This window comes from Gallinula chloropus, assembly GCF_964237585.1.
Source record: "Gallinula chloropus genome assembly, chromosome: 4".
NCBI classification, from domain to species: Eukaryota; Metazoa; Chordata; class Aves; order Gruiformes; family Rallidae; genus Gallinula; species Gallinula chloropus.
The window spans coordinates 69,283,790-69,306,883 of NC_140088.1; the positions used below are offsets into that span (position 1 = coordinate 69,283,790).

Sequence of the window (23,094 nt, forward strand, 5' to 3'; positions counted from 1 at the left end):
TTCTAGATGAACAAAATGCTGCTACCCTGAACAATAACCCGGGCAGTAACAAACAGTAACAAACCCAGTATTATACACACAACAGCACCTGGTTTAATCTCACACTCCTTACACAAGGACAGCACTACCTGTGTTTCTGAACTACGCTCATTTTGGTGAGCCTTGCCCCAGTGCTCCCAAATTATGTACGAGTAGACAATCTTTACTGTCCCATGCAAACAAGCGTTACTGGTTTACTCAGAAATACCAACACCTTTATAAAGACTACTCAGCTCATGGCTGTTGATTAGAACAAGAGTAGTTTAGAGAAATTTAGCTCAAAAACCTTACTTCAATTGCAAAGATGATTAGCTGAAGCAGTAAGCTGGAAAACAGGCTGGGACTGCTATATTCCACCACGAACAGCCCTATTAAACCTGACTTGCTTTGCACGCCTGCGGAACCAGGGCAGCAGCCAGTTACACCAGCAGAAACCAGCAGGCCGACAGCCCAATAGTGCTCTCCACATCCAGCATCTACCCTGGTTACACAGCACCATTCGACACAGACATCTGCCTTAAGTGTTTCTGTTAGATGTAAGAGTACTCCAGAAGTTAGTGTGGGACTATACCAACAAGGTACCACAACGCACATTTCTTAGAAGACGTGCAAAAGAGTGCCCAGGTCTGCTGCACACAGTGACACTTCAGTGCCTTAACTAGCCTGGCCTAGGAGCCCGATTCAACCGAAGGTTCGCGGCCACAGTGGCTAAACTCACTTCAAGATCAAAACAAAGCTTTTGCCTTGTAACAGGCTATATAGCCCTGGCAAGATCTTTACCACACACTAAAGAAATTGACAATAAAGCACTGATTTTGCTGCAAGCCCCCTAGAGAGAGGAAAGAAAAAGCCTCTCATGTTGTGCTCAAAACAAGAACTCAGTGGCCTTCAAAACTTCCCCCAGTCCAAGTCAAGCAAACTGACAGCTTCCACAGCAGCTTTCAAGGCAATAAAAGATCCATTTCACTGAAACACACACCAGCAGCCTATCCAGATGCTCACTTTTTATTTTGCAGCCATGGCTCTAATGCGCTTTACTTGCACTTCATATAGGAATTATATACTTAAAGTAGAACCACGCTTAGTGTAGCTCCTATGTGAAACTAAACAGCTTTCTATGAACCCTCAAACTTCTTGGCTGGCATAAGCCAGTCAAAAGAGAAACAATGCAAACCATGACCAATTAGTCCAGCCACTAAGAAAAAAACAGCAGCCACATCAATATAATTTCACTTAGATTTAGGGTGCTGTCTAATAGATTTATTAAGTTTCAACAGACTATAGCTCCAGACTTCATCTTTCTTGGAAGACACTACCAAAGCCACAGTGGAGACTGCCTTGTCACAAGAAGTACAAACACTTGCTGTAAAGATGGAGAAATAAAAGGACAAATCTAGTTGTCTAAAAGACAATTCACTGTACACGTTTTATTTACAGTTTTGTACACTGTCTTAATATGAATGGGACCGCTTTTCTACTTGAGCCATTTTAACCAAAGCAAAATAACCTAAGTAATACAAAGTGTTAAAATACAGCATAAGATACAAAAACAGACATAACTATTTCTAGTAAGGAATGTAAATTATGGTGTTACATTAAAAAAAAGATCCACAATTATGTTTAGGAAAACACACAAACAGATCACTGATTTGACTGAAATGCATAAATTTGTAGCAAAGCTTTGATGTTACAAAAAACCAAAAAATTACCAAAGAATGCACAAAATTAATGTTTATTCCACCTTTGTCATATTCCCAAATTCTTCACCAAATGTTACATGAGAAAAACAACTGAAATCAAAACATCACTAATGTTACCAAATAGGGAAAACAAATAAATTAATCTAGCAGCCATCAGCATAGGTTACAGCAAAGAAGATGCTGTATAAAAAAATTGCTAGAAAACTGTATGCACCATACTCTTTTTTTTTTTCTCCAAACCAGCAAAATGTTACTGCATACAATGCAAATGTAAAACAGAGTAATTTCCTGCAGGTACAGAAATGCAGCTTCTTTTCTGAATACTGTGGATAAACAAATGGGGTGTGGGTTGGTTGGGTTTTTTTTTTTTTGTAATAGTAATGTTTCTACCAAGCTGTTACAGAGTGGGCCAGGAATACATGTATGGATTTGAGGGGTGAAGTGTACTAAAATTTTGATTGGTAATGGTTACTTCAGCCAAAATAGAAAAAAAAGAAGAACACAGAAGTACAAGACAAAGGCGAATGAGACTTCTCACAAATCTTAGCAACACTTAGATGGAAATCGAATTTAAATGTAGTCCACTCTGCTTTTGAAGAGGCTTTGGTTCAGCTCCCAAATCTCGATTGCTTGACGCAGTCTCCTATGAAAGAATACTCAGAAGGTGTCTTCTTAAACAACAAACCTGTTTTTAGTGGTGGAGCCGCTCTTAGTAGCTGTGTCTGCATGGGACTGATAACCAATCACTATCTTTGGAGGAAGTCCTAATCTTTCCTTGTATACTCTCCTGCAGAGAAGAAATACAACAGTTTAAGCAAAGCCCTTAGGAAGGAATTAGTAACAGGACACCTGCCTTTAAGATCTGACAAACCCATGAAAAATAGTTGCCTATTTAGAAACAATTTCTAAAATATTAATAAAGGACTTGAAACAGGACTTTATCTAGCTTACTGCATCTAAAATGAGCTTATAGCTCTGTATGAACAATGACTTACCTTAGAAAATAGGATAAGCTCTTGCCAAAAAATAACTAACAGGTCTGTATAAATGCAGAACACGGGGACTCTGCTGCATTTGTGCCAGCACCACTAACAGCAGCAAACTATACTCATAGCTGGCTTCTTTCTACATGTGGGAAGTCATGGTCCCCAATTCCAGGACTACTGAGACAAAGTCACCTGAACCAAGTAAGACAGCCCGTTTTTATCACCACACACATCTCGGTTGCACAGATTTGCTGCAATTTCTTTAACTACTGATAAGAAAACACTCACTCCCCCCAACTCATTACAGTTCTGGTCAGGCAGCTACCCAACCAAAGCTCTATGAAAAATCAGCTTGGATTTTATTTTATGACTTAAGCAGCAGCAGCACCCCACTTACACTGTGTTCCTAAGCATAGAGTATGAGTGAGATGCGAATCACTAGTGGCACTAGCCTGCAAGCTCTGACCAAACCACAGAAGTCTGTTCAACTGCAAATTATTAATTATGTGAAGCTGGGTTTTTTTAAACTTACTCTAATCATAATAGAGCAGTTTACTGGACCACAGCTTACCCCAATTTTAACTTAAATAAAAGCTTGATGTGTTGTCTCTCTAGTTACAGCAAGGTGACAGCAGGTAGTCGACATAATTTACCTAGGTTATTGTGCCAATCAGTCTGCAAACATCTTAACTTTTTTTTTTTACAGTTAGAGTCATCTTTGCTCCTTCGTTAATGGTTCATGTCACACCAAAAATAGGCTTCAATGCAAAGTTATTCTCTACTAGCAGAAGATGCATACTACAGTTCTATTTGCCTGTGTTAAACACCCCACAAGTCTGAACACGACTGTGTAACAAAATGGTTACTGTAAGGTAACCCCACCAGATTCATCAAGGCCCAAATGAGGAATGTGTCAAGAGAGCTACCCAGTAAGTGAAAAATTTTAGCAAGTTAGTATGTCTGACAGTTACAAGTCGCTTAAGACAGAAGCACTAAAATAGGAAGGTAAGTATTTTCATTAGTTTGCACAGGTTAAGTGGTCTTTAATGCATGACTAACAGGAGGTAGTTGTGAAGCATCGATACCGCAGCATAAGGAATCCAATGGCTTGAGCAATACTTCCTAACAGCAGAGCACAACACACCATTTTCCTTAGCAGAGGCCCATGACAATCTGAGATGACTAGTGTCACTTCCTGGAACGAAGACTGCAACATGCTATTACACACGTCAAATAATCCATGAAACTCAGCATTGTTTTGATTTGCACTTAGACAAGAACGTAGGAAGATACCAGCAGAGTTTCACAGCACATCACTGTCCAGCTTTCATCAAATATAAGAGCAGCCTTGTGAGCTGTAGATTTAAAATGATTCTCTTATTTGGTAGCATTGCTTTCTTGAGAAAAGTCTTTTCTATCAATGCTCTCCTGTTACTGGCAACCCACCTTTACAAACCAGCATGCTACAGTAGTGATTACAATGCCTCACTGTGAAATCAAAAACTTGTACTTAGATTTGTGTTCAATTCTTCATTATTTCTAGATACAGTGAAGGTAGTGCAGCAGTGGGAAGAAGTTATTAGCATAAGCCTATACAAAAATCCCTACACAATAATGCAAATAATTTGGCACTGAGTTACTTGAACTCGGGATTGCTCTGCACAGGTGACACCTACCAAGTTAGCTGCTTTAAATGGATCATTACACTTAATATATTCAAGACACCAACCATGTTACTTACCCTATATGCGTAACAGCATCCCTGTTTTCACATTCAGTTGTCCATATTGCTATTTTATCACCCTTAGTTCTAACGTTAACAACAGCACCACATACATCATCACTGTAGTCATCAAACGACTCCCCAATAAGGCACAGCAGCTACAAAACAAAAATGAACCATTAAAAGTGGCAGTTCAAAGTCAGAATCCTGCCCCAAAAGCAACCACTCTGTGCACAAAGGACTTGAGGAGTATCATGTTTTACTGCTTGTAGGTGCTTACCATACAACAATCATTTTCTGTTTCTTGCAGTATCTTGTTGAAGTTCCAAATGTTAACAAGTGAGCTTAAGAGCTTAACAAATGAGCATAAACTCAGTTGCTGTAAAGTGTCTCCCTCCTATTTTGAGTATTCCTGTCTCTCCCACTGTCCCCCAGTAGCTTCAAGGTCTGACACAATCATTTACATAGCATTGCCTCCTGCCCCATCCCGCCACTCCAAAACCAGATAAGAACTAAAGGAATTTATTCTTTATAAAGTACATTTAACACAGGCAGACAAATATGAACATTTAAGTGCTTACACATTTGTTACCTGGGAAAAACCTGTGAAGAACTATTTGGGCAATGTCCAATATGTAAGGTCCAACTTCAATTCTGAAGTGAATCAATGTGGAGGCAAATCAGTCTGCAACTTTGGTGAAAGTGCTATCTAGTAAAGTGTTACTTCCTATCAGCACACCCAGGAAGCTTCAGAGCTCCCACGGACTTTAAATTGAGAATTAGTCATCCTCAACAGAGTGTAATGCAAGTGTAACGATAAAAGCATACAAGCAATGTAAGCTTCTCCCCCACATTTCAGATGGTGAAGCTTGGAATTGGCAAAGATGGTACACTTCAGGAACATCAGTTTCAGCTAGGTCACATCCCTGTGCAATATGCTAACTGCGAAAGGGATTTTTAAAATCTGAAACTTTTAAAACAAGCAATTTGTAGACAGATATACAAAGCTGAAAAATTCTTCTAGTTGAGATGTATCTAGTCCATGTTGCATTAAAAATCCTTTAGCACAATGAAGTATTAGTCTCCAAATGGATGCTTGCTTGCCCAGTATGTTAAATACATTGCCATTATACTTATTTTCCAGAATCACTTAGAACATTTGGAAATCTAACACACTGGCAATTTTTTTGAACAGAGCAGGTCTTTCAGTACCCATGAGAGCTGCAAGGGCTGATTTCAGGGAGGAAATATAAAAAGGACAAAGTGTGTCACTGAATAAACCAGGTATAACTACTCGTACTTTAAGTGTTACACCCAATTGCAGGATGCACACACTGAGTAATGAAAGCCACAAATGTTTAAGTTAAACCACACACAACATATTAAAAATATCTATCAACAGCCTTAGTACATACACCTGCAAAGGCAACCGATATGCTCAAATACTACAGTCAAGAACATTCTTCATGAATGCTGCTCAATGGGGGCAGGGGGAAGTTAGGTCTTCCTAAATGCAGTTTAGTTTACAGTAAAGAATGGTAAAGATCATTAGATTATAGTAAAATTTTGTTCCGAAAGGGAGTGATAAAGGAATTGGCTTTGCTTTGTATTTTAGAGCACATCCCAGTCACCTGGGTATTCAGGCTCTGTGCCACTGCTTGTTGCTAAACAAAAAGGAGAGCGCTCTAGCCTCAAGTTTATGTAAACCATCTATATGTTTCCAATCCATACGTAATGGTTACTAAGACTCAGGCCTTTGGGGAAGTCAAAATCACAGAGCAAGACATTGCCTCATGTGCCATCATACTGCCTAGTCATACAATGCTCACCATCCTTTCTTCAAATCACCACTACAGGAACTATAAAGATCCTTATCTGGTTTGTTGGACACTGCTGCTCTGATCCTGAAGGCCATTTCTCCCTTTCAAAGGGGTGCAACAGTGTCTCTCACACAAGCAGATAGAAAAGATCAGAGATTTGATGACTGCTTTGCACTGTACTACCTGCAATCCATGCCCCTAAAACCCAGATCACACTAGATTTTTAGGCTATTTAAGTCACTTCCTAGACAATACAGTTGTATCCTTTTCTACAAGTTACTACAACCCACATATGTTGAAGTATATTTACCATTAAAACAATCTATTCCACAAAGATAACAGCAATGGAAAAGAGTACTTTTACAGCACGCAGGCAGACTGTGCTACTACTTGCCTATCCCACTGTTAAGGTGAGTACAGAAACATCAAAAAAAAAAATCCGTAACTCCCTTGTTTCAGCAAGACTAAACCTGAAAACCATTGACTTGTAAGAGTTCTGTAGAACAAAGCACTACATTTGAGCAGTTAAATTTGGGAGTCACATTCAAGGCAAAGTGTTATTTTCCTGCAGCTCAACAGCTGTTCTGTATGTTCTGCACAAAAGGTTAACCCCTCCTGTAGAATTACCACTACTGCTGCCCATCACGAGGCAGTATTCAACAGTACACAACTACACCCAGCATCTCTACTGAAAACTCATGTTTCGAATCAGCCTGTCAATAAAAACTTACAGGGCACTGCGCAGCCAGGAACTTAAGAGTCTAGTGTGACACACGGAAAGAACAAACCAGCTAAAATAATGCAAATGCAAGATCCTTCAGCTGCTACTTGTAAGGCCACAGTGCTTACTGTCTCTAGCCAGAAGCGATCAAGGTCACTTCGTCTCTGCTGCTTGTTTAGTGTAATTAGCCATCGTCCTCCTCGCTTGTTTTTTTCATCTTCCCACATGGGTTCGATCCCATCCTGCAAAGAACAGCCAGAAGGTAAATCAGACTTGAACTTTATTTTTCCTAAAGAATAACCAAAAGGCCATTGATAACTGAAATAACAACTGAAGAAAAAGGTGTATAGTTTAGGATACATACCTGTCCAGAAGTACTGTCTCACACCAACACCGCTTAAAAAGTGCATTTTTGCTAACCAACTTTGTTCTTTCTACAGAAGATAGCCAGCCCTGGCAGAAGTCTTAGCTACACAACATTACATAAAAAACTCTGGGAATGGGGAAAGCCAAACATTCACTTTGGCCTGTATGAAACCAGACAAAATTAGCAGCTACATTCTGAGTCCTTATTTTAAGTCTTGGACTCGTTGCAACTCTGGCCAAGTGCTTCACTTATGCATAAAGATTACCTCACTGAAACAGACACCCTTGGCAGTCTTTCTCAATGACTTCCTACACGCATAAAGTGAGAATAAGAGGGTTTTAATTGCCAGGGCCACAAAAATCAACACACCATTTAGAAGCAAGTTGCACTCTGATTCATGCTTTACCCATGGCCTTGCAATGAATTAAGTAACTCTGGATGCATTGATCCAGCAAAGCAGCCAGCTGCCACTCCCACATCCACCAGCTACACGACACTTCAGGAACATCAGTCACTGAAAAGAGCAGGTAACTGTCTAGACAGAAATTTGGTTAAGAAATGTCTATTAGGAGAGCCACACTACAGAACTTTGGCTGAAAACTAATTAAGTGTTCAACATGCAGGATGGAGTGGTGTCAGCTCACTTTAAATTTAACACCCTCACTGGCAGCTGCAGAGCTCAAACTACTTCATCACCTTTAAGAGGCACTCTTACGAGGTCACGACTGAAGGACAGCAGCAAGAGACTGCATAGAGGCCCACAACAGTTGCCAATTCTGTTCCATGTACCTGTTCCATGCATCTGAATAAATTATTGCTGACCGATGACATGCAAACACTGAACAGATACACATACTTAAATACAAATTTAAGATTCACACAAAAAAACCCAAGGTTTCTCAGTCACCTAAAGTATCATGACCATCCCAAAGTCAAGTGTCACCACCTCCTCCCTACCTAAAGCTGTTATGGTTTACAAACTAGGTACACAGTCCACTGAGGGGTCCCAGCCAGCAGCTATGTTTTATAGCAAAGAGGGAACCAGGCACCAGTAGATGGGGGGTTTTTTTAGGTATCTGAAACCAGAGAGGAAGGCGTATGTTAGAAGCACTTCGGAGAGGTTAGGATTTAATTTAGAGTTCCAGTTCAGATCTCCACTCCAGCCAAGGCAGGATTTCTCTCATCAGCATTTCTATTCACTAGTCTGAATTACTTCCTCAGCATGCTTTAAGTGTCAGTACTGGGTGCAATTTTCTGTTTCACGCATGAGTAATACAGCACGTAACTTGTGGTGTAGAAATTATACGTGTACTGTGGATCTGGCTAGTAATGCTCATTAGGAATACTGGAGAACATTGCAGCCTCTCACAGAACCGGAATATTTTAACTCCTCGTGTCACACCAAATGACAGAGCTGGAAAATCTTTCATGTTATAGGAATTAAGAATTATTTACACAAGCATCTCAAGCACAGAACGAGGACACACATGGCAACAGATTAAAATGCACTGTGTTAAAGCAAGTACTTGCATTTTCAGACTAGTGACATCCTTGTTTTCAGAGGGCATGTGTTTGGGGGACTTCCTAAAAAAATAACATCTTTAGGACATACCCAACACTTCACTAAATATCCAAAGTGAAATATTTTGACAGTGTCTTGCTTATTCAGGAAACCATCAACATCCATAACTGAAGGAAAAAAGGTTAGCAAGCATACCTTAAAGAGCGAGTAGTCACAACCAGGCATTAAATTACTAGAGAGCTGGATATGGTTGTATAAACTATTGGGAGGGAAAAAAGCAGGATTAAAAACTAGGCATTATTTTAAGGTACAAAATTCTTAAAGAATTTAAGACATATGACTGAAGAAAATACAAAAATTAAAAAGCCATAAAGTTGTTTCAGAAGCCACCCTATTCCCTACATATTCATCAGCAGTACAAAAGCATTAGGTTTAAACATGTTCTGTGCTTAAAGCAGCAGAATGGAAACTGGTTTAATGAACACTTCCTGGATTCCTACACAACAGTATTTTCCAGAAATAGTGAAGTAATGCTTCTTTTAAACCTAATTCTAATGAAGTTACTGGAAACATAATTCACTGAACTTTCACGGCACTAAGTTCTGCAGGCATGTGTATTCTGTACATATACGTACATGGAATAAAGAATAGTTATTTATAAGGTTGCTCTTATAACTATAACTCTTTTCTACTCAGAAAGAAGTTTTAGGAAAAATATTCAACTTTGTTATTTAGCCCAATACTCTAGGGGTGAAGGCTGTAGGCCTGATAATTCAAATTGAACTAAGGACTCAAAAGGCAAGAACATATGCCTAGCAACAAAACACTATACACACACTCTGAATTCAATTTACACCACCACTGTTCACGAAAAAGGAAATAAGGAGTACATATTGTCTCCTCCCCAGGCAAGGAGATGCTTCCCCCCCTTGCATTGTTAAGACAAGACTTTAGAAAAAGTTCTGTGCATACCATAGTACGTTGCAGGCCAAGACCAACTAACATTCAAGCACAGTCTAGCACCAAATGTTCTGGTAATTAGGTATCAGGCACAGGTATTGACAAAGTTAGTTACAGATTTACCAGCTTCCCTCCCTTAAGTTTACCTCCTCAGAACAACATGCCTATTTCCCACTCTGACAACCGAGGCATGATTTCTCAATTGCTTGTGGCTGATTTTATACCTTGACTGCAGACAGCTAGCTTCGCACTTCTTTTAATTACCCAGACTGTCTTGGTTATAGGAGCTCCAAAAATCTCATTCTTAACTGACTTTAATAGTGAGCTTCAAACAAATTAGCCTCCTTTCACATACTCCAAGACTGCAAGCTACTGTTAACTCAAACATCAGTCACCTTCACTGTAGGAATGGGAAAGCTGGTTACAAGCACAGAATTCTACTTCCCTCCCTCAAATACTTGCACTGATAAATACCTGTTCAACAATTTTGGTATCTTTATTTCTGGTTGACTCTAATGGGTCACTGATAGGTCTCATTATTCCATAACGAGACCATCTCTTCCTTCCTGATCACATCCAAAAGAACACCCCTACCGCTCAATGCAGCATGAAACGCTATGGAAGATCAACTATATAATCCTTTTTTTTTTTCATACTCAACTTCATGCCATTTATATTTTCTCTGTATTTCATTATTATGGCAGCTGCTATCTTCTGAATAAGCCACCCAAATTTGTCTGAGGTATTAGGAAAGCACAGACCTACCTTCAAAGGCTTTGTTCTTGCCGTTTAAGCCCAACTGCTTTCACACACCTTCAATTTAGAATGAATCAATTTTCTTCTGTAACCTCTAATGAACTTCTTTCAAGGATGCCATTAACCTGCATCAATCTCCCAAGTACTATGCTCTCAATTCAGGCACTCTTGAGCATCTCAAGTGAGCCAGATATCTGAGAATTTTGTCAATGAGCAGAATTTGGGGCCAAGAAAGTAACAGCTGGCCAAAAGAATTTAAATTCTTGTTCATATGAGATAGCTACTCCATAAATACAACTTTCTACAGGTAGGCCATGTACATACAAATATAAGCAGTGCTGCAATGTTAACAGCAAGACTATGTGCATTTACAGTATGGAAAATTTCTCCAAAGTTGCAGTTAGAGTACTTTTTTCCTGACTTTAGCATAAGCTTTGCCAACATATGCCAGGATTATTATGCAGATTGAAAAAACCCCTTTACTTACGCCCAAAAGTCTTCAACAGTGTCAAACTTTGAGATAAGACGAAGATTTGCTTGCCAAGTTTTGCTCTTGTCATTTTTAAAAAACCAGAGCGCCCATCTAAAGGAAAGCAAAATAAAATAATAGCATATAGAAGTATATTACAAATATAATACACCATTTGCATGGTTATATCCAGATTAATTGCAAACCCTAAGATATAATCAGCATGAAATCAGTTTTCATCAGTAAACTACACAAGACATTCAGTTCTCAAGTCCAACTCTTTGCAGATCAACAATATTTGTGTTCTCATTACAAGAAATATGGCAGACTTGATCAGTTTAGTTAAATATTTTACATAGTTTTGGGATATTTGGAATATAACTGTAAGCCTAAGCCTTGGATGTTTCTCCTCACTTCTACTGCTAAACTGCAATCCCCTACCACAGATAACTTAGTATGGTCTAAAACACCACCAACTATTTAAACTGGGAGCACAGCTCCCCCTTCCCAGTAATTTCCTTGTAAATCTTACAAAAGATAATCACACCTCTCCAAAGCTATACATGACATGAGTTTCCCAAGCGCTAACATACTAGGGGAGCACATATTTTAAAAGGGAAGTTATATTAAATTTAACAACGGTGACAGTGTTAAAAAAACCCACCAACTAACTTTAACTGTTGCAAGATTTTAAATCTGCACATATATGACTAATGGAAAAAAATTTCCATCCAATTTTCTATAACATCATCTCTGCTGAGTACAAATCTCAACACATTATAAAATTGAACCTTTCAAAGATGATCCTTCTGGACTTAAATATCATAATCACAAAATGCTGGAAAAGGATACCTGATGAGGCAATTTAACAAAACAAGCCCAGTTTTCATAGTGTTGAAATCACTCAGGTTAGCACTAAAGTAGATTTATCTTCTCACAGTGAGGTACTTGAGTCTCCAGGTGTCAATCTATTGATTTGAGACCTTTCCTAAGCAACTTGTGTTTTAAAAGCTCACTCTTTTCCAGTAATAGCCCCACTAGCACTTGTAAAGGAGTGGCAGCACCAATTTAATCAAAGTCGTTAGAGGAAAACAGCAAGGATGGAAGTTGAAAGACAAGGGGGAGTGGGATGCACACAGCATAGCACTGTAGTGCACAGTGGCTTTCCATGCCTGCTCAAAACTTAGAAAAAGATTTAGGTGTCACTGAATCTTACCAAGTCACTTGGTAAGTGTTCACTTTGGAGCAGCAGCACCTACCTACCAATGTTAAGCACTGAGCATTCCACATCAACTCTTCAGCTATCTGGAGAAAACAACTTCCTGGCTGTTCTTTCTAAAGCACAGGTACCCTGCTGGAGTGACTTCTGTGCACGTTCAACAGAAAGCAAGTAGCAGCTTTTAATACATACCTGATTTTGCACACTGAACACAAAATTTAGTATGAGGGCTTTGACTTTTTGCTACCTTTTCTTAGTTATACTTTTAACTACTGCTCCATGTTCTTCTTGTTAACAAGAAGAATTTACATGTCCTACACTTTTCTTAGTGACACACTGGTACAAATGTGTGCATTTGCACTTTAGGGGGTTTCTTCTGCCATGCTTCCTACAGACAAAGAAAACAGTATTACTGTAGACACTAACCACTCATATGATCAAGTCTAATTAGTTCCTTGGCCAATTAACACAGCTTCTACTACTTTCAGTGCCAAAGAGGACAAAAAGATATGACAGAGTAAGCCTCTGAAAAGAAATGGAAATGAGAAGTCTTCACCACTGGCACCTTAATTGCCACAATTAGATCAAAGGCACAACGGCAGGTTTGCCAGTTCTGCTTGGCAGCAGCTTCATATCAGTGTCAGTCGCTTAAAACACAACAGACAAAAGCAACAACAGCTCTGCTAGACTCTAAATATACACAAAGCCACACTCTTTCCAATCACCTGCCTGCAAAGACTTTTAGCTTCTGTAGCATTACACAGTAAGGCTCTAATTCATAACAGAATCAGATTCTATTTCCACTGCAAAAAAACCTAAAAAAATTTGGAACTCTCAAAATGATGCTAAGAAAGTGTAAGATAAATGAGAGCTGTAAAGTCACAGGCATTCTTCTATCTTTGGCAAAATTACGATCACATTTCCACACTATTTACCTGTTTTGTAGTGGATGCTTAATATACTGTTCAGGGCTGGCAACCTCCTGACTAGGTGCTGGCTCAGTTTTCTCCTCTTCTGAAGGCTGAGGGTTGGGAGTGGTTTCCTGTTTGAAAAAAAAAAAAAGAAGTTATTAGTATGTTCCTTTTCGATTTTTTAATTGAAGTAAATTAATTATTTGAAGTAACTGTAAGAAGGTTGAAGCTAAGAGTTCTTTCTAACTCATCCTGAACAAGGGGGCCAAATCACACCATGGAAGTACACGCTGCATCCTTTTATTCTTCAGCATCTAACAGGTCCTACAATAAATATTCACTGCAGGGACTCACAATCTGCTGTTCCATGATTTGCTTCCTGTGTCACTTGTTTCCAGAATGGTTTGCTTTACATACTTGTCTGTCTTTGATAAGAGTTATTTTAGCAATACACACTATACTATGTTTTCTAGAAAATGCACATGCAAAAATTTATTTCCAGAATAATTATTTTAGGATGTTTCTGACAAAGCACCATTGGAAACAGATGTGCAAGCCCTGTTTATCTAGCAAAATCTGTTATTACAAGTAGGAGACATGCCTACAATTCTCTGTTGTGAAATCAGTTATTACAAGCAACTAGAAGTCAAACTGGTAAATAGTTGTCTTTGTATTTACAACATCCTTACTAACAAAGCTTCAGGCACTAAACACCAGATTTTAAACACATATCTGCTCTCAAATTTCAAACTGAAATAAACGTAATGACATGTTTACCACAGATCAGAATGATGCCAAGCATTATTTTTTCAATTCTCTAGACAGCACTGGAGATGTCAAATACACTTTAACACAAAGAAGTGAAATAATATATTCCCTTTGCATGCAAACACCCTCAAGCTTGTCATTCAGTTCAAAGAGCCACTGTGCCAGGTTTGAAATTCTAATGCCATTCCTTCAAACCAGGGAACACAAAGCTTTATTGTGAGGCCAAGTGTCCCCACCAGTTACCACCATCTCTCAATAATCTGCAATCCCTGCTAAAACATTAGACACAGGGAATGAGGACCAGAGCTCAATGCCTACAGCTAACACGCAAATGCCTGTACAGCCAAGCCTGTGAAAGAAAAAGCACTTCAGCAATATAAACAAATATTAACTCCAGCAGACCCAAAGACTCCAGCTATTCCTACATGTGACAATACAAAAGCAGTACTTAAAAATTAATTTAAACTTTGTGGTTTTAAGAGAACAAAGGAATCTAGGGGTGGATTAAGTAATGGTAAGTCATCTAATTAATGGAACAGTTTACTCCAGGCTTTCATGTTACTCAGTTTATCACCACCAAAGCTGCTGAAAAGTGGAATGGATTTAAAGCGATAACATAAACACACACTGTTTACCCTTCACCTTCCCAGCTGGCAAACTCTTCTGGTAACACCTAAGGTTTGCTTTAATAGGGACTCGCTTCTGATTATTAGTATATAAGCATTATTAAGCATAATACTATGTCTTACTTCAGAGAAGTTACACCTTTACGCTTGAAAATAATTAAGTATGCTTACCAGCTCACCTAGCAGAAGTTTCAGTTCAAAAGCTAAATGTAATTTACATCATGTTTAAGAACGCTTTCACATGCTCCCATGTTCACAGTGAAGAGACTGAAATGTGAAGACCTAACAGGGGCAGTGACAACTAGGACAGTGCTTCATTTTAGCCAGTACAAGCAGTTTCCTGCCTCTAAATAAAAGTAAATGATTTCTGAAGATTCCCTAGTGGGGAACATTACTGACAATGCTGAACAATCTGTCAAATAGCCTTCACTGTAACACTAACAGCTAAACAGATCTTCAAAAAAAACCCTGAAGCTGTTACTAAGCTATCTAGAATAAGATTGCTAGCCTTAGCCCCATTTATTTTTAAGCCAATGGGATGAAATACACATCTTCCCCTTTAGCCTCACACAAGCACCCCACAAAACAAATTGAGATGGTCAGTGCACAAAGGCCACAAAATGCACCATAGCAGCACCGCAAGACTTCCTTCTTCAGGTTACCATTTGTACCACACTACAAAAAGCCAGGCACAGGCAACTAGAATTTAAGTGTTGCCCCTTCAGGCACTTCTGACTAGAAGAGTCAGAAAGATCACATGCATAAATACAGTGAGCATACAATAAAAGCCTTGTTGACATTTTGGAAGCAGACTAAGCACTGCAGGCTTTGTGATAAGGCTTGCTCTCATTCACAATCCTCTGCAGCTGTGCCATCTAATATTTACAACTGATTTACAAATATCATTGCACTGAAGATTTTTACAACAAATAGAGTCACTCTTGACTCATGTAGTACATCTTCCAAAAATAATTTCAGTTGAGCATCTGAATCAAGTTTGCTCAGCAAATAGTTTTCAAAGAGCTAATTCTAACTTCTCCCTGGTCAGGCTTCCCGAACTATCATTAACCACATAAACTGGAAGAATCAATACAAAACTAAGCAGCACGTGCAGGGCTATGCCATTTCCTGATTTCTAATGCAAGATACCACCAGAAAGGACTAAAGTAGCACCTCCAGACTATTTAAAAAATGTAGTGAGTCTCAATGCCTGCCCAGAACACAGACAGTCACCTTTCAGGTAGCTATGTGAAAGTCCAATTCAGGACAAACAGAAGGCATCTGACTGGGTACAAACACTTTAGTTAAGTCACCACAGTAACAAGTCCTCTAAGATATTTTGAAAGCTACATACACAACATTAATGAAACTCAGACTAACCATTATTTCATGCTCCTAAACAGTAAATGACACCTCACCTCCAGGCCTGGCTACCTATTATCCTGACCCAGGATTACGCCCCTCAAAAGAGAGCCCAGCCGAAAAAGAAGGGTTTTTTCAGTACCAGACCGCCCCTCAAGGAAGGGGACAGCAGTACACACAGGAATAAACCTGGAGTAAAGGTGTAAAGTTAGAAGCAGAGTTTTCTACCCCAAAGCAGTTTTCTGGCTGGTGTAAGAGAGAAGCCTAAAGCAGACTGTTTTCACTCTGTTATTTCCCAGTGTCATCAGAGAAAACAAAAAATTCATTTTTGGATGGTTTATCACGTAAGCTCTTATTTCCTCTCATCTTTTATCTCACTGTTCTGACCACCAAACTAAAGTACTCATATAGCAAAGCACTTCTCATTGTTAGTCAAATACGAACAATGTAAGTTCACTAACTGGCAATCAAAGTCCACTTTTTGTATCCAGCCTCTTTCCAGCTATTGAAATTCTGCCCAAACCACAAGCATGTGAATTTTAAAAGATCCTATTGACACAACATATGAATTGAAGTGGTGTTGTGCACATTTTTACAATTCACACCTTGAAATCCTGCAATTGCTACACTATTAACTACAGTCAGACTATCTCCACTCAGTTTCTGGACTCCGAAAGTTAAAATCCTTATAATACTTCACTACTCCTTATAACTAATGCATTCTTTAACCTAAAATTCACTTTGCATCTACTGTAACACTAAGCCACCACTGGGTTTACTGCTTTTAAAATAGATGTAATAAAATAGGGTAGAACTACCAGATAAACTGGAAAGCTTCATATGGCCAATCCTAATCCTCATACACAAGACAGCACATAATTATAAGTGACATTTATTCACTAGCCACATTTTTTCTTACGTATGAATCAGCCTGCAGAAGTCATGAAACAGTTGCTTATTCAGCTTTAATGACTGTGCGTATCTGCACGTTACTCAGATTCTGACACTTGCAGATTTAATTGGTGTTACTTATTCTTTCTCCACAGCACATAATGACCAGCATACCAAAAAGAAGGCGTGCGAGTCACTGGGACAGGAAACAAATAGCACTTACAGTAAAAACTGCTTGATCAGGTTTGTCTATTGACAAGAACAACTAGCTTGACTAGGTTCCACCGAGAGTTTTCAGGTTCTGTCCAGACCACATTTATGTCAGCTAATTGTCTAGAGAAGTTGTTTAGGAAGTCCGGTTGAGAGAGTGCAACACCTACGTCCCAAAAGGACATAACCTAGCACTACGGTGCATTCCTCGTGAAAGTTAAGAGAATCAATGAGTGGAAGAGGCTTCTAAAGCTTTCTTGCATCAAACTAAAATAAATTATGCTTTGGATTTTCCACCTTCTTGTTTAGGGTTTCCAACAGAACAAAAAACTCCATGTTCCCCCCCCAATTATCAGATGTCCAGGGAAAATGCATGCGAACTACCTGCTGGTCCTTGTGCTTCTTGCAGATACCGCTACTACATTATGGTTAGGGTTACAATTCACATGACAAAATCAGGAGTTCTTTATTTCAAAATATTCTGGACAAAACAGGATTCTATATGCTGTAAGAAAACAAAACCATCTTAGAATGTACTGTGTTGGAAGGGACCTTTAAAGGTGTAGTCCACACAACTCTGAAGAGTGAATACAGAGGTAAAAATTGTATGCAGTACATTCAACATCAACTGAAAGAGGTACCAGTAGCCACTTGTCACCTATTACACAGTGTTAAATAGCTTCCCAGATACCAGGACAGAGAAAAATTTTCTAGGCATGACATAAGGTCTAACAGAGAGCAACCATCCTAGCTGCATACATTATTACTTAGACCACCCCAGACTTTTAGAAAGGCATTCACCATTAGCATACAAACACAGGACGTGATTTTAACTGAGTGACATCCCACCAAATTAGAAGTGCAACACATGTAGAAGAGGACAGGAACCAAGGACTGAAGTAGAAGAGTCAAACACTTCCTCATATGCTTGAAGGCACCCATCAGATTTTCAACATTTAAGTCTCAACCTTATGATTACAATTAGCAAACAAGTCACAAGCTATACTGAAACACTTGACTATCTTTGTGTTTTTTCTAGCTGCCTAGGCAGGCTGCTCCTGTACTACCATTTCTCACCCCAGTTTGCAGTCTGCCACTGCCTTTGCTACTGGAACATGAGCTCTACCCATGGGATAAGATGACTTTCCACACCTAACATTGTTAGTTCTAAGGCACTTGGAGAAGAAGATAAAACCTTTCCCCAAAACTGCTGAGAGCAGTTCAAATGACTCAGGGGACAGAACGCCTCTAACTTCCTTGAACACTTCTACACAATAAACACAAAAGCTCTCCAGACTACCACAAGCATATTGGTCATACAAACCCCTGCATAGTTTTACAACAGCTGAAAAACTAAGACACAGTCAACCTTCAGAAAAGAATTTCAAACAAAATTGTATAATGAATGTATGGATGTCCAAGAGGTCAGTCAAGATAAAAGTACTAGACATACTTCTGGTATGCCAAATAACTGCAGAGCACATAATGTACAAATGATGATTGATAAACTGCACCAAACCTGAGAAAAACTTCTCACTATTTAAAAGATTATTCATTTAAATGACTGCTCTGCACATATTAAGAAAGGTCTCTTAAACAGTTAATTTTTTTCTGCCTTGAACTCATTATGTAAGAATCAAAGACAACTACCATTTCAAGGCAGCAAAAAGAACACTTGCATTACATAGCACATTTAAACCTGTAGATCACACACCTGGTGCCTTCATAACTTTAAGAAATGAGTGACTGCTTCCAGTTTTTAAGTTAAAAACAGTCTCTAAACGTATGTTTAACCTTGACTTTAGACTATTTCAAAAGTGAAAGACAAATCTATTTGAGGAAAAGGTCACATTAATTCACTTTTTAAATCTGCATTTCTTTTTCACAGTACAGCTACTGACACCCCTCATTCGATTGTCCCTTCTATCCCCTCAAAATTCACACCAGTTGTCACAAAGGTGCCAAAAAGGTCACATTCTGTCATTAAAGTTTCCCATATACCTCCACACCTGCCAGCACTATCAGGAAATGAAACACAACCTAGTCTCATGTGCTATTTTTATGCATTACCTTGAAATAAGCTTGACATTTTATAGAATGTTTGAAATGTATTTAAAAATTGTTTTCAGAAAAGTTTATCTCAAAAATTTGCAAGTCGTATGACCTCTTCCCCCTTTTAGAAGCAGCTTTGATTTCAGTTAGAAATTAAATTTATAATTGGAAAGTTTACAATAGGCATTCTCACTTAAACAGCACACAAGATACATTTATCCTGCATCACTCCAGAAAAATGCAATGAGCAAGCAACTGTGTTCACAATATCACAGCTGCACACTATACCCACTTCAACCACAGCAAGTCACTGAGGATATTACAGCAGGAGTACCAAGCAGTAAGAATTAAGTCTCAAGTTGAATATCGCCTGTACTTATACATACATACTAACTGTCTGTCAGTTATAGTTCTGAAAGAAATACCTCTTTCAGCCTACCTTGAACTTTCAAAGTTATGCTGAACTTTCCAGAAGGTCAAGGCCCTGCACCACTACGTTTGCAGTGCTTTGACATAATACTGTTTCATTTGAAGACAGCTTTGAGTCCTGCTTATTGACTATTACTTGTTTAAACAAGAAGTCTTCAGATTATACTTAACTGAAGTTTCACCCACGTACCTTAAATTCACAAGAACAGCGTTTGTGCAAGTGTAATGGTAACTGTCATGAAACAAAGACCCCAACAACCTAAACCTGAACCATGATGCCCACTTCCAATGTTAGCGGCGAGGGATCAGACACTCACATCTAAGTTACTTCCACACGATTTATACACACCTAGAAGTCTAGAAGTTACAGGCTTTGTGAGGCTACGTTTTAAAGTCACCTTTGGTACACTACTATTTACTAAAGCATTACTAATGGTTTTGCTGTTGACTTTGCGGACTTTTGCACAGTGTTATCTGATCACATTTAATCCTCAAAGGCTACAATATGAACACACTTTAATAAGACACGCTCCTGCATATTCTAACAAATAATAACTTACCAGTCTTAAAAGAAAACCAATCCAGACAGCACAAGAAAAACAGAGTTTTAACCTGTCAATGTTGCAGAGGTTTAAGTTTTCCCTGGAGTGGAGACTCAAACCACTGTACAACAGATCAGTATTTATTTAGAATAATCTTGCTTTTCTTAGCAACTTCCACGAGACTCTGATTCACAGTACTTGAAAATCAAATTTCTGTACTCCTTAAGAGCTTCATACTTTTGTTCAAACCTCTTAACAAGACTTAAAATAGATGTTACATTTGAGTGCATGGAAGTACTAGCAACATCACTGCCTTCATTAGGAGCCTACATATGAAAAAACCCCAACCAACCAACATTCAGTAGTGCTTTGCATTTTCCCACAACACATTTTCACACTAGGGAAGCATCACATATGACGTCTCTACAATCCAAGGTCAGCACTAGAAAGGCTTCCCTATGATCAAGAGGTGATCCAATCCCTAACGTCACATACAATTAAATTGCTTGGTGTAATTGAACATTAATTTAATTCAAGCACATATTTCTGCAACATTAAGTGCCTATGATCTCAGTCACTACTTAAGTCTATCGTCAAGCTCAGGTAGGAGAAATGTGAGCCACCTAAGAGGACAATAAACAAAATTTTACTATTAAAATAAATCTTAAGCAAAGCAAGCATAACTGAGACTTGTTTCATTGAGACAAATGTATTTTAACTACAGCAGAACATTCAACAGCAGAATTACTTGAACCGTTGCGAGCGTTACCCTCCCTTCCACTTTTACTGGCTCAGCACAACTGCCTGTCACTGGACCCTAAATTGAATCTGGGAAACCAATCTTGCCAGCAACTGGCATGGCATAATCAGTTGTTTATTTGTGGTTAAATTAGGCCCCAGATCTAGTGCAACATGCAATCTCTGTCTTGCACGAGAGCAATGGAGAGAATGGTGGAGAGAGGGGCTTACCACAGCCAAGAAAGGCACAAACCTATGTCTTTAGAGTAATTTTTATTTCCAATGACCATCAGTACTACAAATTACTTATCATAACCCTTGCTAAGGTTGATGGTTATCACAAAACACTAAGCTGACAGACAGGTCCCATCTTCTGAGCTATAATTCTGAAAGATCAGCTTTTGGATGGAATAACAAGTGTCTAACACCGTGTCTGGAGAACATGGGAAGAGTGCTGCTTGTGGTCCAGCTCACCGCCTTAACAATTTAACAATTCTTCAGAATTGTTAGTCAAGCAATTCATGTGCTGACCAATTTCAATCTCCTCCTTGCAAGTAAAGGTGGGTTGGATTTCTTTGTTGCTGGAAGAAAATCACAAGAGGAAGGTCAGCATCCCTTACACAAATGTGCAAAATTAATCTTTAAATACCACAAAATGATTCTAACTTAAGACAAAAAGTGTTTAAGTGTCACAAAACCTCTCCAAAGTACACACTCGCTTCCCTTAAGTTCGTCCTTTCCTTGACTCCCTAATATACAGCCTCCTGCTGTCCACTCCTCATGATACACAAGCACGTGGGGTGAGAATAACAACCACACTTGGACCACTTCCCAACGCTTCAGTTCTTTATGGAAGCGCAGGCTGGGACAATGTTTATAAGATAGAGCACATCACCATAAACATAACTCAACACCTAGAAAAACAAAAAAACTGTTAATTATCATGCAACCCACAAAAAAAAACCCCAAAACCCAACCGAACTCGAATACCATTTTGACTTCCAGAAAGACGCCACTGCCGGGAAAAGCCGATGCCGTTCACAGCGCGCCTGGAGTCTTACCGCTGCCGGTTTTCCCGTTTCAGCTGCCGAGCGGCGCATCTGTTCACCCACCGCTCCCCACCCGGCTGGCGGCCCCGCGCCTCCTCATCACGAGGCAGGCCTCTCGCCGCCAGCGCTGCGCCTCCTTCTAACTGGCCCGTCACCGCTCCCCGCCGGCCAGGGGGCCGCTCGCCGGGCGAGGAGGAAGAGCCGCCCCCTCAGTGACCGGCAAGCCTACCGCACCGGTCTCTCCGGGCGCAAAGCAACATGGCCACCTCCACCGCGCCACATGCGCCCGGCGCGGCGCAGAGCTGCCCGCCAAGCGGCCGGGCCGGTTCGCCGCCGCCCAAGGCCGCCCCACGTCGCGCCTTCCGGCCCCGGCGTCCCCCACCTCACCGCAGCACCGCGCGGGCGGCCGGGCCGGGCGGCGGGGGGCCGCGGGCGGGGCGCGGCACAATGGGCGCCGCGGCGGCAAGGCAGCGCCGGCGGCTCACAGGCCTCACTCGCTGGCTGCCACCCGCCGGGCCCTGCCCCCGCCCCTCTCCCGCCCGCCCTGGGCCGCCGCAGGCCCGGCGCCCCCCGCAGCCGTGTGGCGGGCGGCGGTGCCGGCACAGCCCTCGGGCCCCCGCCTCCCCCTCCCCCCGCTGCGGCCGGCGCCTCCCGCTCCCCCTCCCCCCGCTCCCCGTCCCCCTGCGTGCGTGCGCGCGCTCCTCGCCGCCCGCGCCCCGGCGCCCATCCGCCCCTCACACGGCCGGGCGGCGGCCGCCGCCGTCTCGCCCAGGGGAGCCGCCGCTCGAAGAGGAGACGGCGGCGGGAGAGCGAGGAAGGAGAAAGGCGGCGGGAGAAGGAATGAAACACTCACCGGTTCCACCGTCGCCATCTTAGATCGATCTGATCGCAGACGCGCTGCGGGGAGGGGAAGGGGCGGACGGAACATCCAGGTTCAAACCCGGTTGGCCGCGCGGCGGTCACGTGGGCCCGGCGGCCGTTTGGGGCGGGGGAGGGGAGGCGCCGGCCGGCGGGGCCCCAGGCAGGGCGCGGCGCATGCCGGGAGCTGTAGTCGCCGGGCGCGGGGGAGGCCGGGAGCCGTCACGTGAGCAGGAAGGGGCGGGCAGGGCGGGGGGCGGGGACCCCTAGCGGCCGCGGCGGGAAAGTGCGGCGTGCGCCGCGTGGGGGCTTGTGCGAGCGAGGCGGGGCGGGGCGGGGCTCGGCCGCACGCGCCGGTGTGTAGCCCTGGCGCTGC

At 41.1% G+C, this 23,094-nt stretch overlaps 1 protein-coding gene across 1 annotated transcript; it reads right to left on the reverse strand.

Annotated features, from left to right (window-relative positions):
• Positions 1–1,755: 1,755 nt before the first annotated feature.
• On the reverse strand, positions 1,756–22,767 carry EIF4E (eukaryotic translation initiation factor 4E). The gene is made up of 7 exons (XM_084262941.1): positions 22,714–22,767; positions 13,218–13,324; positions 11,082–11,177; positions 9,074–9,137; positions 7,118–7,231; positions 4,467–4,606; positions 1,756–2,526 (listed from the first exon to the last, which is right to left on the reverse strand). The coding sequence occupies exons 1-7, from the start codon at positions 22,729–22,731 to the stop codon at positions 2,412–2,414; spliced, it is 654 nt and encodes a 217-aa protein (XP_084119067.1). The 5' UTR covers positions 22,732–22,767; the 3' UTR covers positions 1,756–2,411.
• Between the last annotated feature and the right edge of the window lie 327 nt (positions 22,768–23,094).

What these genes read in the sequence shown, in the direction of transcription:
- EIF4E (XM_084262941.1), bottom strand. An exon ending in AAGCATCCACTACAAAACAG is followed by an intron (nt 11,178 to 13,217) that starts GTAAATAGTGTG and finishes GCTTTCCTTTAG; the next exon opens with ATGGGCGCTCTGGTTTTTTA. An exon ending in ACTGTTGAAGACTTTTGGGC is followed by an intron (nt 9,138 to 11,081) that starts GTAAGTAAAGGG and finishes CCCTCCCAATAG; the next exon opens with TTTATACAACCATATCCAGC.